This window comes from Salvelinus fontinalis, chromosome 21 (assembly GCF_029448725.1).
Source record: "Salvelinus fontinalis isolate EN_2023a chromosome 21, ASM2944872v1, whole genome shotgun sequence".
NCBI classification, from domain to species: Eukaryota; Metazoa; Chordata; class Actinopteri; order Salmoniformes; family Salmonidae; genus Salvelinus; species Salvelinus fontinalis.
The window spans coordinates 21926312-21945420 of record NC_074685.1 but is presented as its reverse complement, the minus strand read 5'-3'; the positions used below and the strand labels follow the sequence as shown (position 1 = coordinate 21945420).

At 45.7% G+C, this 19109-nt stretch overlaps 1 protein-coding gene across 1 annotated transcript in view; it reads left to right on the top strand.

Annotated features, from left to right (window-relative positions):
- Window positions 1-19109, top strand: part of LOC129819190 (basic proline-rich protein-like) — a gene marked incomplete at its 5' end in the record, with an annotated part of 153159 nt that overhangs the window by 79406 nt on the left and 54644 nt on the right. Inside the window, one exon of the mRNA XM_055875741.1 lies at window positions 10396-10564. Coding sequence (XP_055731716.1) covers window positions 10396-10564 — 169 coding nt within the window. The remainder of the gene's footprint in view (window positions 1-10395; window positions 10565-19109) is intronic.

Genomic DNA, 19109 nt, shown 5'->3' with positions numbered 1-19109 from the left:
GGCGAATCCTTATTGTGGCTAGCTTCACATAGATGGGTTCAACCACTATTAATCAAATAAGAACTGTCTTATAAATTAGGGTTATTTTAGATGATGACACCTAGCTATATAGTTAACTAGCTAACAATAGCTACTGAAACAGATGTTGTTTTGCTATGTTTTTGGGGAATAGCATTGTTTGCATCCATTTTTTATGACCAGCACTGTAGGTGCGTGCGCGAGACAACTTTACCAGCATCATAGTATACGTATCGAGGAATCGTTGTGACATATGAAATACGAGTGATAGTGTAATCAATGTGTAATAACTACGTAAAACATTTATGAACGCGTTAAATTATTATGTGACGTGCAGTCATATTCAGTAGTGTTATTTGACACGTTAAAAAGTATTATTTGACGTGTATCTTTTTTGACACACAAAGACCCAAATGGCGTTCCATAGAAATCCTGGTTGAGAATGAAACGACTGAACAAACAGCACAGCATATTAAGTGAAAGAAATAGGTTTTGATTATGTTTTACTGGTAATGGGGACATACGTAAATACCCACAAAATAACTTTTGTGGCATTATGTGGGATGCAGGCAGGGGTTGGAAAGATGATGGTGTAGTGTGTGTGTGTGTGTGTGTGTGTGTGTGTGTGTGTGTGTGTGTGTGTGTGTGTGTGTGTGTGTGTGTGTGTGTAACCATTATTTAACTAGGCAGCAAGTCAGTTAAGAACAAATTCTTATTTACAATGACGGTCCGAATGACGCTGGGCCAATTGTGCGCCGCCCTATGGGACTCCCAATCACGGCCGGATGTGATACAGGCTGGATTCAAACCAGGGACTGTAGTTACGCCTCTTGCACTGAGATGCAGTGCCTTAGACCGCTGTGTCCATGTGTGTGTGTGTTAACTATTTAACTGTACTAGAATGCTTAAAAGGCCACAACATTTTTTTATATCGGTTATCGGTATCGGTATCGTTTTTTTTTTTGGCAAGGAAAATATCTGATATCGGTATTGGCCAAAAATGTCATATCGGTGCATCACTAGTTATCACTTGTGCTAAATAAATATTGTAAGAAAATGGAGAGAGCGTTTTGAGCTTTGTGCAGCAGCACTCCAATGTGAAGTACAGAGAAATTGTGAGCGAGTTTACAAATCATGAGGCAAATAGTGGTAAAAACAGCACTTTGCCCCTCTTTTTAACTATTTGGTCTGTATATTTTATTAAACTAAATCAAAAGTGGTGTGATGATTAGTCAATGGGAATTATCAATATACTCTTAGGAAAAATACAGATTTTTAGGTCAATATTGGTAGAAATGTTACAAATAGGGAGGTTCAAGAACAAAAACAACAATGTTATTGGTGAATACATTTTAACCCCTATAGAGCTCAAACCAGTACTGTCATGATCCTGAATTGTTGAGAAAGGGTAATAGCAAAATTGTATTGTACTGGGAAAGGTGGTTTAATCTGTGGACATTGGAGGGTTGGAGTTAAGATCAGAAGGAATGGTGGATTGTCCGCTGGTGGTGAAAATCCAGCACTTACAGAAAGAGGAAATTAGAAATATATGAATAATTATTTAACTACAGTACATGCACCATACAGTACATGTGAGATAAAATAGCTGTTAGTAGAAGTACTGTTTTCTGTTAGTTTACTCCAACTAGGGGAGGGGTGGTATGGTTCGGGAATAAATAAATAAATAAAATGAGGGGGATTGGAAATTATGCAAAATGTTTAATTGATAGAACCCAAAACCATCTGTAATATTGAAGCTGACTAACAGTGAAATGCTTATTTTACATATAGGTATGGGAAAAGTCACTAAGCAACAGGAAATATAATACACAGTAGCAGCAACGTATGTGATGAATCAAAAGAGTTAGTGCAAAAAGTGTCAGTACAGATAGTCCAGGAAGCTGGTTAACTATTTAGCAGTCCTATGGCTTGGAAGCAGAAGCTGTCCAGGGTTCTGTTGGTTCCAGACTTGGTGCATCGGTACCGCTTGCTGTGCAGCAGCAGAGAGAACAGTCTATGACATGGGTGGCTGGGGACAAAGCACGCACCCCTGAGGGGCCCCCGTGTTGAGGGTCAGCATGGCGGATGTGTTGTTGCCTACCTGGGGCGGCCCGTCATGAGGTCCAGGATCCAGTTACAGAGGGAGGTGTTCAGTCCCAGGGTCCTGAGTGTCGTGATGAGCTTGGAGGGGTAGAACGCTGAGCTGTTCAACATCATATTCATTCTACACATTAACATCAATAAGCTCTAAATTGTGTTCTCAAAACATGAAGAAAACTTTTCATAAAAAACAAGAAAACTTAAGTAACGTTCAAAAAACGTCCTGTGAATGTTATTTAAAAACATATACATCCCGTTCTCAGCGTCAGCAAAACTCTCTCTATCCTCTATCTTGTTAAAGATGCAGTCCGGGATCTTAAGCACGTAACATATCATATGAATTGCAATTTAATTTACTTTAAAATGTTTGTAGGATGTAATAATTCATACAAAATGGATGACGTAGTACACAATTGGGGACCCGTTTTGGCTTGTGAGCACTACTTTCTAAACTACTGGCTGAAATTATACTAAAGCTCTGAAGCATCAATTTAAGTCTGTTCAGGTGTGTTGGCCACGCCTACTAATTGTCAAACCTGATCTTAAAGGGTGCTTGTTTCCTTTGTTTCATTTGGCCTGTTTGAATAGACAAAAATGAACAGCTTTGTATGCGTAAAAAAACATGCCATGCTAGCTCTATCCTGTTGGCGCAGTGGACAAAGGACTCTATTCAATCCGTAGCCTTGAAGATCAGCTTGTAGCTCCATTGACAATTAAAAGCGATGTTCCCATGGTCACGGAGAATGCATTCACTGTAAAAAAAAAAAAATGTACAAGGAGCTTCCTCGATACTTCAGCGATACAGATTGAATCCAGCCCTAATCCAAATGTAATTGTGGCGGCAGGTAGCCTAGTGGTTAGAGCGTTGGGCCGCTAACTGAAAGGTTGCAGGATCAAATCCCCAAGCTGATAAGGGTCAAATCTGTCATTCTACCCCTGAACGAGGTAGTTACCCCACTGTTCCTAAGCTGTCATTGAAAATAGAAATTTGTTCTTAACTGACTTGCCTAGTTAAATAAATAAATAATTACAGGGATAGAGGTTAAAATCTCACTGATATCATGTTTGCATGATCAATGAATTTCCATGTGTCCTACTGTATCTCTGCTTGGAGTTGAAAAAAGTGTATGTAAAATAAGCTAGCAGTGCTATTAAAAGTCTTATTGAAACATTCAGTGAAAGTTTTAAGGAAGTCATTGAAAAACCTCCAAATAACCCGAACATTTCGTTCTTAGTGTTAAGAAAACTTTCCATAATAACCATAACAAAACTTTTACAACATTTATTAAATGCTCTCAGAATGTTATTTAATTAACTTCAAATAATCTATAATTTCCATTCTCAGGAGCGTAAATAAAACCTTCTAGGAAAACATTAAAAAAACCAGAGTAAAACATTCTCAGAACCTCACTGCAACCTTAAAATAAACATTCCCAGAAGAGACTATATTTTCAATTCTGTTGTCAGAACGTTTAAAAAATGTTCTGTTTTACTGGTCAGGAAACGTATGGCTTCTTTCCCACAACCAATGTGAAACCTAAAGCACATGTTCCCGCAACTTCCAAGGATCCAAATGTGCTAGCCACATCCCACCATCATGTTTCATCTAGAGAAGGCATGTAATGAAATTTGCCCTAAATCACAGACATCAGGCCAGGGGTTGAGAGGTTAAAAAGAGCACGAGGTCAGGCCCATATAACCCTCCCAGAGCAGAATGAAAAGGAAAGCCCACTTTTGTCCCTGCAGTCCCAGAGGTCGAGGGTTAGGGTTAGGGTCAGGAGGTCAGTGTCACTGGGAAGCCAAGGCCCCTCTGGCCTTATTTATTATGGCAGCGAAATCGAAGGACCCAAACAATTAGTGTTTTTTTTATGCCAGGGTTCAGGAGAGGGCAAGGCGACATTATTCGCTGCCCCGTAATTGGGGGAAAAGGAAGTCTGAGGCAGCGTACGCACACCTCAGGGGTCAGAGAACAACAACGGGCACCTGTGACCTGACGGTGGTGTGTGAGAGTGAGCGTGAGGTTGAAGGTGCGGCGGCGAGCAGGAAAAAAGCATTGAGTGGACAAATTGGATTCCTTGCCTGAGCATCTGCTTATACGTATTCATAAATATGACAGATGCTCTCATAGGCGGGGTGAGTAGATTTGTACGTTAACAGAGTTAAGTGCTATTTGCTCACCATGCTATTATTCTAAATGGCATTATGTGGGATGCAGGCAGGGGTTGGAAAGATGATGGTGTGTGTGTGTGTGTGTGTGTGTGTGTGTGTGTGTGTGTGTGTGTGTGTGTGTGTGTGTGTGTGTGTGTGTGTGTGTGTGTGTGTGTGTGTGTGTGTGTGTGTGTGTGTGTGTGTGTGTGTGTGCGTGGCTCTGAGGTAGTGGCTGTTGGTTTCAATATTGAATGTGTATTGATGTCTGGATGGTAACAGAGTTGATTGGGATGGATGGCATTGCGTCCTGAGGTCTGAACAATAGCAAAGTAATAGGTTGAAAGCACTTTGGATTAAAACTGCATAAGGCCTTGTGTTGACTGTATGGACAGTAGTACTGTAGTGTCTGGAACAGAATCATAGGACTTATGGTTATGAGATCATCACAGTACGGTACGAGTAAGGGTACAGTAGTTTGTGAGACTCAAAATTAGGTCCCTAATAGATACAAATGACTAGAAGGATCGTGTCCTATTGTGGGGCCTAAATAGGTGAAAAAGACCACAGATTGACTGTCCAGTTGTTAAGCTTCAGGGCTGAAAATCTGACATCTACAGTCCTAACTCAAGACAGGACTGTCTCCATTCTCTCCCGTCACCTCAGGCCCGGGGACAGCCCTCTCTCTCCGTTTATCTCCAACCCTGCCTCTATATGACTGCCCACCTCAAACAGCCATGGGTCCTCGCAGGCGTCACTCAGGCAATAGCATGGGCCATCCATAAATCACTAGCAGGGCCCACAACACATCAATGAGTGGCATATCTAACATCTAAGCAAAGTTTAACAACTCTCATAAAGGTTAATGAGTATTCCTCTCCATGGAAAACGGGACTGTCTCTATGCTATCTGTCTCTAAAGATACTTATCAATGGCCCTTATCATGCACATTGCAGGAGAGAGATATTGTCTGGAGCTGTCTGCTGTAATGGGGCTAATAATGACTCTGCTCCGGTCACCTGAATGCTTGGACCCATGTACCCTATTGGACGAGATATTGAGCTCCATGATATCTGTATCTGTCTCGGTTCGATCTCTACCTAGAAATGCTTGTATCTATAGGGGGAAGTGCTCTTTGATAAGAAACCAAACGAGGTGTGAATATTGTTTTTAAACATGGTGACCTCAATACAAGTCAAACGTTGAATGTGGGAGTCTGGTCAGATCGATTGTTGTATGAGGGAGTCTGGTCAGATCGATCGTTGTATGAGGGAGTCTGGTCAGATCGATTGTTGTATGAGGGAGTCTGGTCAGATCGATTGTTGTATGAGGGAGTCTGGTCAGATCGATCGTTGTATGAGGGAGTCTGGTCAGATCGATTGTTGTATGAGGGAGTCTGGTCAGATCGATCGTTGTATGTGGGAGTCTGGTCAGATCGATCGTTGTATGAGGGAGTCTGGTCAGATCGATTGTTGTATGAGGGAGTCTGGTCAGATCGATCGTTGTATGAGGGAGTCTGGTCAGATCGATTGTTGTATGAGGGAGTCTGGTCAGATCGATTGTTGTATGAGGGAGTCTGGTCAGATCGATCGTTGTATGAGGGAGTCTGGTCAGATCGATCGTTGTATGTGGGAGTCTGGTCAGATCGATTGTTGTATGAGGGAGTCTGGTCAGATCGATTGTTGTATGTGGGAGTCTGGTCAGATCGATTGTTGTATGTGGGAGTCTGGTCAGATCGATTGTTGTATGTGGGAGTCTGGTCAGATCGATTGTTGTATGAGGGAGTCTGGTCAGATCGATTGTTGTATGTGGGAGTCTGGTCAGATCGATTGTTGTATGAGGGAGTCTGGTCAGATCGATTGTTGTATGTGGGAGTCTGGTCAGATCGATTGTTGTATGTGGGAGTCTGGTCAGATAGATTGTTGTATGAGGGAGTCTGGTCAGATCAATCGTTGTATGAGGGAGTCTGGTCAGATCAATCGTTGTATGAGGGAGTCTGGTCAGATCGATCGTTGTATGTGGGAGTCTGGTCAGATCAATCGTTGTATGTGGGAGTCTGGTCAGATCGATTGTGGCATAGAAAAATCACAGAGTACACTTTGTCCACCACCACTCCCACTTTGCAAACACTTCAAATAGATAATAGAAAAGTGTATAATGATCTGTTGAGTGGAACTCTTAATGTGGTAAGACTGCTCTACTTACCACCTTTATCAACATGTCAATCTCTTTATAAGCATTAAAACATCACATTAAATAATTGAATAAAAATGTCACCTCTAGTCATTGGGCTTTGTTTTACTTTGAAAGACAGTGATCTGGGGAGCCACCTAACCTATTGTCTCGTCTCTATTCACCACTGTCATGCTTCCAGACGTTGTGGTCTACAGGGTCCAGACGCTAAGCAGGTAAGCCTCCCTCAGGCCCTCTGCCTCTGGGTGGTAGAGCAGATGGGGGGGTGGGGGGCACTGGGGACTGGGACTGCGGACTGGCGTCAGGCTAATTAGGCCGTCAACACTGAGCAGCATGGTGTGATAAGAAGCAGACAGATGACAGGAGGTGTACGAGGCCAGCTGGAGACAGTCTTATCTACAGGGTGGAGCAAGGCAGCGACCGTCCAGCTTCCTCACGCAACACTCCCCCACCCCGAGGAGGGAGAGAGCAAGGGAGGGAGGGGAGGAGGGAGCTGATCACCTGTGAGTCACCGCTCCTGCCCCCGCGATACACTCACAAACACACAAACACACACATACACACAAACGCACACATACACACCCTCTCTCACACACGCATACACACACATGCCCACCTACGCACTCTCTCAAACACTCGCAAACACAGACATGCTGGGTGTCAAAGGCTCCCTTTGTCACCATGAGGTCTCAGTGCCACCTTGTGTATGGAGTGGTTTCTCTACCTCCACTAGTGAAGAAATGTGTGTGTGTGTGGCTGTGTGTGGGAGTGTGTGTGTGTGTGGCTGTGCGAGGGGTGTGTGTGTGTGTGTGTACACCTCTATGTTGTTTTGCAGCAGTGTCACACTTCACCTGTCTCGAGTGCTGAATGGCCCTGAACTCCTGACACCAGCTGCATTTATGTTAAAATGGATGATCTGAAAGATCATCATGATGTACAGAAAGAGGATAATATTGAGATAATGATTATGAACAAAAACCTCTTCAGTCGTCTTGCATGGATTTTCTTCTCAATAGAGAAAACACTAGAGCAAATACCCTGTCTGGTTAAACATTAAAATGCATTGGAGGGAATTTAATTTTACCTTTATTTAACTAGGCAAGTCAGTTAAGAACATATTCTTATTTTCAATGACGGACTAGGAACAGTGGGTTAACTGCCTTTTTCAGGGGCAGAACAACAGATGTTTACCTTGTCAGCTCAGGGATTTGATCTAGCAACCTTTCACTCCAAGTCCAAAACTCTAACCACTAGGCTACCTGCCACCCCATAGAAGAAGAAAAACGTAGAGAGAGATCGCTCTCCTGTGTCCATGGTACTCTATCTGTTTTGATTCATTCTAAGAGGATGAGCCGGGGGTAAACTGATGACCATCTATTTCTGTTTGTGTACGGGACATTTATGGGCATATTAGGCCCTGGAGTGAGACATCAGGAAAAGAAAAGAAAAAATCCATCCGCTGCCGTGCCGGGGTGCATATCAGAGAGCTCTCTTCCTGAGGGCTGTCTCTGAATGAGAGCGACTCTGGCTCCTGGCTGTCTGCGCCTCTCTCCCCGCGCTCACTGCACACCACATTATTTTTAACCCACTGCCTCCAAAAGGAAGCTGCAGACGTTTGGCCTCTGAAGTCCAGCACAATGAGCCTACACCCCCAGCCTCCCCCTTCCCTCAACCCCTTCTGTTGCCTTCACAAACAAACACACAGACTCACACAAACGTAAACGCACGGACACACACACACACGCAAACCCTTTGCTTAGAATCCTTCCTCCTCTCGCCAGCCCCAGTTCTGTCTGTGGGAGTAGTGGTGCTAGTTGTTTCGTGTGATGTCAGAGCTATCTTTCCGAGTTGGTCCTGCCGTACATACCTACACGTATGCTACGGTCACAAGATGCAGGCCTCCTAATTGTCCCTAGAATTTCTAAGCAAACAGCTGGAGGCAGGGCTTTCTCCTATAGATCTCCATTTTTATGGAATGGTCTGCATACCCATGTGAGAGACGCACTCGGTCTCAACCTTTAAGTTTTTACTGAAGACTTATCTCTTCAGTGGGTCATATGATTGAGTGTAGTCTGGCCCAGGAATGTGAATGTGAACGGAAATGCTGTGGAGCAACGAACGCCCTTGCTGTCTCTGCCTGGCCGGTTCCCCTCTCTCCACTGGGATTCTCTGCCTCTAACCCTATTACAGGGGCTGAGTCACTGGCTTACTGGTGCTCTTTCATGCCGTCCCTAGGAGGGGTGCGTCACTTGAGTGGGTTGAGTCACTGACGTGATCTTCCTGTCTGGGTTGGCGCCCCCCCCCCCCCCCCCCCCCTTGTCTCAGGATGGTAAGTTGGTGGTTGAAGTTTTCCCTCTAGTGGTGTGGGGGCTGTGCTTTGGCAAAGTGGGTGGGGTTATATCCTTCCTGTTTGGCCCTGTCCGGGGGTATCATCGGATGGGGCCACAGTGTCTCCTGACCCCTCCTGTCTCAGCCTCTAGTATTTATGCTGCCGTAGTTTATGTGTCGGGGGGCTAGGGTCAGTTTGTTATGTCTGGAATACTTCTCCTGTCTTATTCGGTGTCCTGTGTGAATTTAAGTATGCACTCTCTTTCTCTTTTTAATTCTCTCTTTCTCTCTTTCTTTCTCTCTCTCGGAGGACCTGAGCCCTAGGACCATGCGTCAAGACTACCTGGCATGATGACTCCTTGCTGTCCCCAGTCCACCTGGCCTTGCTGCTGCTCCAGTTTCAACTGTTCTGCCTGCGGCTATGGAACCCTGACCTGTTCACCGGACGTGCTACCTGTCCCAGACCTGCTGTTTTCAACTCTCTAGAGACCGCAGAAGCGGTAGAGATACTCTTAATGATCGGCTATGAAAAGCCAACTGACATTTACTCCTGAGGTGCTGACTTGCTACACCCTTGATAACTACTGTGATTATTATTATTTGACCTTGCTGGTCATTTATGAACATTTGAACATCTTGGCCATGTTCTGTTATAATCTCCACCCAGCACAGCCAGAAGAGGACTGGCCACCCCTCATAGCCTGGTTCCTCTCTAGGTTTCTTCCTAGGTTTTGGCCTTTCTAGGGAGTTTTTCCTAGCCACCGTGCTTCTACACCTGCATTGCTTGCTGTTTGGGGTTGTAGGCTGGGTTTCTGTACAGCACTTTGAGATATCAGCTGATGTACGAAGGGCTATATAAATACATTTGATTTGATTTGATCACGGACTGTGTGTATACGTAAGTAAGATGGCCTAATCCATTTTCTCCACTTCCTTCTATGGAACACCTCGTTATGCATCACCTAGGTGATTGCTGTTTTGTTTCTGGGTCTTGAACATGAAAGTGGAGTTAATGAACACCATAATAGTTGTTGAAGTTGATCCTCATTCTTAGGCTATATTTTGTTACCTTATATGTACAAAACATTAAGAACATTTGCTCTTTCCATGACATAGACTGACCAGGTGAATCCAGGTGAAAGCTAGGATTCTTTATTGATTACACTTATTAAATCCACTTCAATCAGTGTAGATGAAGGGGAGGAGTTAAAGAAGGATTTTTAAGACTTGAGACAATTGATAAATGGATGTGTGTGTGTGCCATTCAGAGGGTGAATGGGCAAGACAAAATATTTAAGTGCCTTTGAACAGGGTATAGTAGTAGGTACACTGCTTTGTGTCAAGAACAGCAACGCTGCTGGGTTTTTCACACTCAACAGTTTCTCGTGTGGTCCACCAAGAATGGTCCACCACCCAAAGGACATCCAGCCAACATGACACAACTGTGGGAAGCATTGGAAGTCAACATGGACCAGCATCCCTGTGAAATGCTTTCGACACCTTGTAGAGTCCATGCCTCGACGAATTGAGGCTGTTCTGAGGGCAAAAGGGGGTGAACTCAATATTAGGAAGGTGTTCCTAATGTTTTGTACACTCTGTGTATTTCTCTAGTGTAAACGAAACATCACCTGTCGATTGGGCCTCATCTCTGATGAATCCCCCAGTGTTGTCTGGCACGACTCCACGCTGTCTGATAGACTGAGCCGCCTCTCTATCTCGTCCAGCCCTCCCATGATGCCTCAGAAGGTGATCAGCTGTCTGACTGAGCGGGGTCTCCTGGGTAATTAACAGAGACCCTGTGCAATGGTAGAAGCACCCCCCCCCCCCCCCCCCCCCCCTCAAATGAATAATTCACTGAGAGACAGAAATCTGATTGACTCAACCTCTAAAGACATGGCTATTGAAATCAGATTACCGATGGCAGAGTCCTGATTTGCTAGCGCCACATTAACCACAAACGGTTTGGCCTTGAAAACTTACTCCTCTTCTCTGATGGAGAGAAGGAAGGGGAGAGAAAGATGATCAACTGGGGGAGAACTGGAGAGTGGCGGCTGGGGGAAAATTGAAGGTAATTAACTCCAGTTCTTCTTGTCTGAATCGATGAGATGAGGGGTCACAGGTCACAAGCTGACATTGCACACACTCTCTTGTATACACAGTCTTTCTCTTCCGCACGGGGTCGGTATCACGCTCCCTCTCTCTCTCTCTCACTCTCTCTCTCATGCTCTCGCTCTCTGTCCCTCTCTCACTCTCTAACAGAGCGACAGCTCGATGCCATGTCACAGGCACTAATAGAGGGGAGAGAGCTGTATACTATTCTGGTAGATAGGCAGTACATTGAGGCTTCTCTTTTCATTTGCTACTGCAGTTTTAGTTTTTGTTAGTCTTTAGCAAACATTATTTCCCCAAATTGTATCATTCATTTTGTGTACTAAATTGTATCGGTCCCCAGTTGTCCAATGAAGAACAGTTTTTGACATCCTGCTTCGCAATCTATCCACCAGCGAACAGTGTTTGTCAAACCACCCCGAAAGTGCCTGGTCAATTGTTCTTGTACTTGAAAGTCTGCTATGCTTTGTCAGGCTTGTCGCTGATAGCCTTTATCTTCTTCACACGCTGCCCAGTATTTTTAGCCACAGTCACAGTTGCCTGTTCCGGTGATTCTTGAGAGAACTCTATCTAAAAGGCCCCCCTATTGTATTTTTAGACAAGGTGAAACATGGCTGCATCATTTAAAGGATCTTACCCATGTAGGGCATCCTGAGGAGGGAGAGGTGAGATGGTCTTAGTGTCTGGGCTGGCTAAGTTTGCCTGGTTCCGGTTAAGCCATGAAGGCTGGGTGGTGCCTATTTTGCACACTGTATCACTGTGAAGGAACCTGTGGTGCTGGGATGAACAATGAGTTAGCACTGCTGGGCTGCTGAGCTGCTGAATGAGGATCCGATACTATTTATAATGGCCACAGGTCAACATCCCCTGGGCAGAGGCAGATGCAGAGGCCTGCTCATTTCAAAAGAGGGAAGAATTCCAGGAAGCAGCCAGAGAGGATATACTCTCTCCCTCTTCCCTCTGGAGTCAGCAGCCACAGCCAAGATGGAAGGGGTGTGTGTGTGCTCTCAAGTGACTGTGTGTCTATGTGTGTGTGTGTGTGTGTGCGTGCAATATGTGTGTGCGTACGTGTGTGTCTGCTAGACAGCACAAATGTGATCACATTTTTGTGAGTCATAGACATAGTAAATTCATCCATATCAAAACATACAGGTAAACCATCAATGGTAAACCATCAACCCAAATACTTTTTCAGTAAGAGGTCATTCACCTGAAATGAAGCTGAAGATGCAAACTGCATTAATACATTGGGCCTCAAAACACCAATGTCTCCTCATGGAGCCTAAGGAGCCAGGAAACATGAGTCAAATGTTTCCACAGCTGTGCCTTAGGGCAGAACTGGCCCAAGCTATTTCTCAAAAACAATCACTCCCATAAGGAAGTGAATAGAAATAATCTGGCTCAGATGCCGTCCAATTAGTGATTCGACAATGACGAAACACTTGAGCAGAAGATGCCGTGTGGTCTTGAGATCCCTCTTGAGCAGGGCAGCCCTTCACATCCCCCCACGCTCTATCAGATGAGGGGCCATGATGGAGCCTTATGCCAGGGTCTCTGTCTTTCTGTGTGTGTGTGTGTGTGTGTGTGTGTGTGTGTGTGTGTGTGTGTGTGTGTGTGTGTGTGTGTGTGTGTGTGTGTGTGTGTGTGTGTGTGTGTGTGCGTGTGCGTGTGTGTGTGTGTGTGTGTGTGTGTGTGTGTGTGTGTGTATCCACATTGGGGAGGGGGTTCAGGTTCTCGGCTAGCCAAGTAACAGATACAGCGGACATTCCACAGAGAGAATTCCATTCAGACCCTTAATGAGGTTTTTCTAGTTAGTTCTGAGTAGGAGTCGGGACTAGAAGGTGGGGGGGGTCAATTTTTGTAGAGGGGAAAAACAGCCGAGTCCTCCACTCCAAACCATGTTCGGCGGCCGTGTTTCATTTCCTGGAGCCTGTAGTGGTTCCTCTTAAATAGCATGACCTGTTGAAGCCAGTTAAATCACCAGCGTCCTGATTAGAGAGAGCCGGGACCCAGGGCTTGTGCACAAGTACGACTATACTTTAATTCAATTTATCTTTATAAACATACACATCTGCGACTGATTTACCAGAAATTTTCGAGATATCTTTTACTACTTTGACAGAAAGTTTGGCTCCATTTACCTTCGGTTAAACCTTTTTCTTCCAAAACACTCTGTAGCTGGATATTGATCACTTACCTCAGTCTTGGGGTTAGAGTTGTAAGTGGGTTATAAACCAGTACATAAATTAGCGGTAATAATGGTGTATTAATGGCAATGATCAAAAGAGATTTATATCAAGATTGTTACTCTACATTTCTTGTGTCATTTTTTGGGGATTTATTTTTTTCAAATCATCAAACTATCAGCGTTTTGTGTGATGATGTAGGTTAATCTTTATAGTTGCTGCCAATGGGCGAGTTAATTTTGCATCGCTTGGTGCCAAAGTTATGCCATATATGCTAATATACCGTGGCGAGAGTAAATAGCAGCATGTAACTCAGCAGCTAAAAATAACATGGAATCACTAGACTTCCTGTTTGAGTCGTGCTTATGTTTGCAACACTGACAACCATTTTTGTACGAACGTGTCGATAATGTATTTTGTGTATTTTTCTGTATTTTCTACTCCTCTCCTGAAAAAAGAACATGAAATTGCGCTTATGCTTACTAAGGCATGGAATGCAATACTTTGAATAGTTTTGTGTATAACATAAAGTTTGTAGGCTACACCGGTGACCAGACAAAGGCGATCAAGGAGGGGGAACAGCAGCGGATCACACAGCAGCTATATTGGCAGTGGAGTGGGAACTCAGCTACGGAAGAAAAATCCTGCACATGCGCAGAAATATCCATATATTTGGCCTGGGCTAATTGGGATACAGTAGACTCCTCCTCCAGTTTTCAAAATGAACATTGTTATACAGATTCAACTAAATTTGACCCACACTGTAACATGCTTATTTCAGTCCATTGGCCTTCATACAACAGTGGCAGCCACAATATCATTATGAAATGTGAAACGATGCGTATCCTGTAGGCTTCTGTAGGATCTTCTCTACAGTCTTATGGGATCCAGCTCTACGTCCAGCCCATCATCAGCTCGACTCCTGGAGGAGGGTGCAGTGTAGTGGTAACATAACAGATGGCTGCTTCTAGAGGGTTGGCCGTCACTTGTGGCCTGTTTAGAGGTCACTGCACTGGGCATTGTCACAATCAGACAAAGCCCCCGCCAGTTCCAGGTCATGTTCTGGAACCAGGGGTCAGCAGAGGTCATTCCCCCAGAGTCCACATTCTGATTTGACCGTGTCATTACAGCCTGGCTGCTGCAGTGGAGGGTGGAGGGGACAGACACAGCTTTATGTGTCTGTCTCCCCGGACATGGGTTCCGATACAGGGGCCAAGAGCCACCTTTGTCACCCACTGACCCCTCAGACAATGGAGCAATCATCAGATAATAACATTTAGAGAAGGAGGAGAAGAGGAGAAGAGGAGGAGGGCGGGTTGATCTAACAGACAAACATAGAGGCATCATAGAGGACATTAGGGCGTTGGGTAGGTTAATCTTGTAATGTATCGGAGGGGAGATAAAGAAGTGTAACAAATCCTGCCGGAGAGAGGATGATAAGCATCACTTATCACAGTGAGAGCCGGGCCATTAGCAGTCACTATACCACTGCATTAGCACTATCAGTAGTTATGATGAGAATGCCCAGCATCCTGGATGTTTGTGTAGGAAATCATTAAACATCACAGCCAGTGTGTGAGTGACACAGCTTTTGTACTAATCTATAGTAAACAACCTAATTTCATGTCATCTAGGGTCATCCTGGACAGGAATACAATGAAACATAGTTCAGCCGAAAGATGTTGGATAAAGGTTTAGTACACTATGATTTTTTGAAATTCAAACCACTTCAGAGGCATTTCCTTATACCTCAAACTGAAGTGCCCTCCCTTTAATAACTGTGTATGTTAAGACCCTCCCCTTCAAGTAGACAGCCTGCCCATTGGTAAAGTCACTTGTCAGGATCCCTGTCTCTACTTCTGCCTATTCCTCTGCCTCTTCCTCTGTCTATGCCTCTTCCTCTGTCTCTGCCTCATCCTCTGAGTCTTCTCCTATGTCTTCCTCTGTCTGCCTCTTCCTCTTCCTCTGTCTCTTCCTCTGTCTCTGCCTCTTCCTCTGTTTCTTCCTCTGTTTCTGTCTCTGCCTCTTCCTCTGTCTCTGCCTCTTTCTCTGCCTCTTCCTCTTCATCTGCCTCTTCCTCTTCATCTGCCTCTTCATCTGGTTCTGCCTCTTCCTCTGACTCTTCCTCTGTCTCTTCCTCTTCCACTTCCTCTGCCTCTTCCTCTGTCTCTGCCTATTCCTCTTCCTCTGTCTCTTCATCTGTCTCTGCCTCTTCCTCTGCCTCTTCCTCTGTCTCTGCCTCTTCCTGTCTCTTCCCCTGTCTCTGCCTCTTCCCCTGCCTACTCTCGTGTCCTGAAGCTCGAGTGGATTAGGCCTTAAGGGGGAGCAGGTCCAGCATTAATTACAGTCTGTCTCTTCCTCTGTCTCTGCCTCTTCCTCTGACTCTGCCTCTTCCTCTGTCTCTTCCTCTGCCTCTGCCTCTGTCTCTTTCTCTGTTTTTGCCTCTGTCTCTTTCTCTGTTTTTGCCTCTGTCTCTTTCTCTGTTTTTGCCTCTGTCTCTGCCTCTTCCTCTCTCTATGCATCTTCCTCTGTCTCTGGCTCTTCCTCTGCCTCTTCCGCTGTCTCTGCCTCTTCCTCTGTCTCTGCATCTTCCTCTGTCTCTGCATCTTCCTCTGTCTCTGCCTCTTCCTCTGTCTCTGCCTCTTCCTCTGTATCTGCCTCTTCCTCTGTATCTGCCTCTTCATCTGTCTCTGCCTCTTCTGTCTCTGCCCCTTCCTCTGCCTCTTCCTTTGCCCCTTCCTCTGTCTCTGCCTCTTCCTCTGTATCTGCCTCTTCTGCCTCTGCCTCTTCCTCTGTCTCTGCCTCTTCCTCTGTCTCTGCCTCTGTCTCTGCCTCTGTCTCTGCCTCTGCCTCTGTCTCTGCCTCTTCCTCTGTATCTGCCTCTTCTGTCTCTGCCCCTTCCTCTGTCTCTGTCTCTGCCTCTTCCTCTGTCTCTGCCTCTGTCTCTGCCTCTGTCTCTGCCTACTCTCGTGTCCTGAAGCTGACGTGGATTAGGCCTTAAAGGGGAGGAGGTCCAGCATTAATTACAGTCTGACCCCTGCACTCTGCACTGGGCTAGGACACTGTGGAGGGTCCCCAGTCTTAATGAAGAGGGTGGGGCACAGGGGGACCGGGGGAATGGACTGGTGTTTGTATGGGGGGGATGTCTGGGTATAGGAAGAGCAAGAGCTTCAGGCTGAGGATCATGATAGCTATGGTCAGTGGGGCTCATTGTCCTTGACGCCCCCTACCCCTCTGCCCCTCTGCCCCCCATCCCCTAACCTCCGTCATTATAACATACCCCACCACCACCACTTCCAAGCACACACACACACACACATCACCATCCAACCCACACCGCGCTGCTCTCCTCCTGATCGGATGACATTATTAACAATCATTACTTGGACACCAGGAAGTGGAGAGATCTCCGGCTGGGGCTGGAGCAAGATCAGGTTAGCCTGACATTTGTAAATTAAATGAAAGCTGGGACGGCCTTACACAGCCTCTGCTTTTCATTATCATTACCAGGGCAGAAAATAACTTCAGGCCTGTGTGCAGTGTGCTGTTATACTGACAATCTACCACTTAACATTAATGCTGTACATTAGCTGGAAAAGACACATACAGATTATTTTATTTTACCTTCAAGACCAATGGTTTGCACTGTGACATCTCCTGAAGGCATCAAGATGACAACAACGGTCCTAATCAATTATTAAAGGCCATACATTAACATTACACCACCACCCTATATTACATTTAGGGTTCTGATGGTGAATATTTCATGACCGAGACGATGTACACTGGGGGTGATCCTTGTTTTCTAGCAGACCTCTTTGAACTCTGATACCGGCCTTTTCATTTTGTGGCCTTGGCTTGTGATTTATGAGTGCGTGTGCGTAAGCGTGTGTGTGTGTTTGAGGTTTGGGTTGTGGTGTGGTGTGTGTCTGAGCTGTGGTGTTCAAGGTGAAAGGCTTTCACTTTCAGGCTGGGGGAAAGCTGACACCCAGGAGTCAGTCAATCAGTCAGTTAAATGCCTGGTCTGGTCTGGTCCATGGATGCCTCAGTAACTGTTGTTCTTGTATGACACTAACCACAACTACCGCAAGACTGCTGCTGCTGTTGTCACTGAGCATGTTGCTGTGCAGAGAGAGCTTTCTGAGAGCTCCTGTCAAGTGTAATCAGTCAGACATAAAGGTGTGTGTGCCTACCTGCCTGCCTGTCTGCCTCACTGCCTACCTGCCTGCCTGTCTGCCTCACTGCCTACCTGTCTGCCTGTCTGCCTCACTGCATGTCTGCCTACCTGCCTGTCTTCCTACCTGCCTGCCTGTCTGCCTCACTGCATCTGCCTCACTGCAAACCATCATGGTCACCTAATAATCCCCAGTTTACAATTGGCTCATTCATCCCCCTCCTCTCCTCTGTAACTATTCCCCAGGTCGTTGCTGCAAATGAGAACGTGTTCTCAGTCAACTTACCTGGTAAAATAACGGTAAAATAAATAAAAAATGTCTGCCTACCTGCCTGCCTGTCTGCCTCACTGCATGTCTGCCTACCTGCCTGCCCGTCTGCCTCACTGCATGTCTGCCTACCTGCCTGTCTTCCTACCTGCCTGTCTGCCTATCTGCCTGGCTGCCTCCCTGCATACCTGCCTGTCTGCTTGTCTTCCTACCGGCATGTCTGCCTACCTGACTCTCTTCCTACCTGCCTGTCTTCCTACCTGCCTGTCTGCCTACCTGACTCTCTTCCTACCTGCCTGTCTTCCTACCTGCCTGTCTGCCTACCTGACTCTCTTCCTACCTGCCTGTCTTCCTACCTGCCTGTCTGCCTACCTGCCTGTCTGCCTACCTGCCTGTCTTCCTACCTGCCTGTTTGCCTACCTGCCTATCCGCCTACCTGCCTGTCTTTCTACCTGCCTGCCTACCTGCCTGTCTTCCTACCTGCCTGTCTGCCTCCATGCCTGCCTACCTGCTTGTGCATGTGCATGTGTTTAATAGCATACTGAAAACATTTCTAAATACATCAAGCAGTGTGTGACTTCCCGGCATTTGAGATGCAAGATGAGGCTCATACATAGAGGGTAGGGTATATCTAGACTGTCCATAGAGCTGAGTGCTCTCTGAAAGAAGAGGGGGGTGACACCTACTGTAAGAGTGAGGCCAGTCTAGTGCAAAGGACACTAACTTCCTGACCATACTGTATGCAATGGCCCAGGATTAGCTGCTACATTAGATCACAGACTGTATATTGGTAGTCAGTATACTGTGTTAAATACATGACGTCCTGTATGATACAGAAATATATTGTCAAGCCTTACATTACATCAAATGTATGCTAGCTATTTATTCTATGTACCACATGGGAGTTGTGGTGGATATTACAGGTAACTGCAGTTGATGTTACTTACTAGCAATGTCTGTTGTGTTAAAATCACTACCGGTACACTGTATGCTCAAAAATTGCATTGTGTACAGGATCATATTTCAGTATGGTAGAATTATTTGACAGAGGGTTGTCCTCATTGATGAATAGGCGCCAGGACTTGATTGGGGAAGGCTGTGCTGCTCAGCCCTTTGAAAACAGCAACAAAGGCTTCTCAGCAATGATGCAGCCATCTCCAGAGACCAGGCCTGGGTGTGCTGAGCCTTTTAAACAATCAGCTCACTTTACAATTCAAACCCTGCCCTGCCCTCGCTGCCATACTATTCAATGGAACTGTCGCAGCTGCACGGCATCACACTCAGGTGTCAACCGATCTAATGTTGCTTTAAAATTGCAATAACAGTATTAGCTCATGTTTATGTCTCCCCTGTGTCTTTTGTTTGTGCTGTCGTACTGAGGTCTCTCTGGCATCCTCCTAATTGACCGAGTGTGTCTCTGGAAGGGGTTCAAGCTAACCTGTGCTTCTTCAATCTGTGTGACTCGGCTTGCCTTACAATGGAGACTGACTGGCTGAGGCATTACATGAGTCTTTGTTCTCCCTCAGGTGTTGAGTGGGGTGGGGGTGCTCTTCGTTCGTCGTCTTGGCCCCCAGACAGGGTGAGGTGT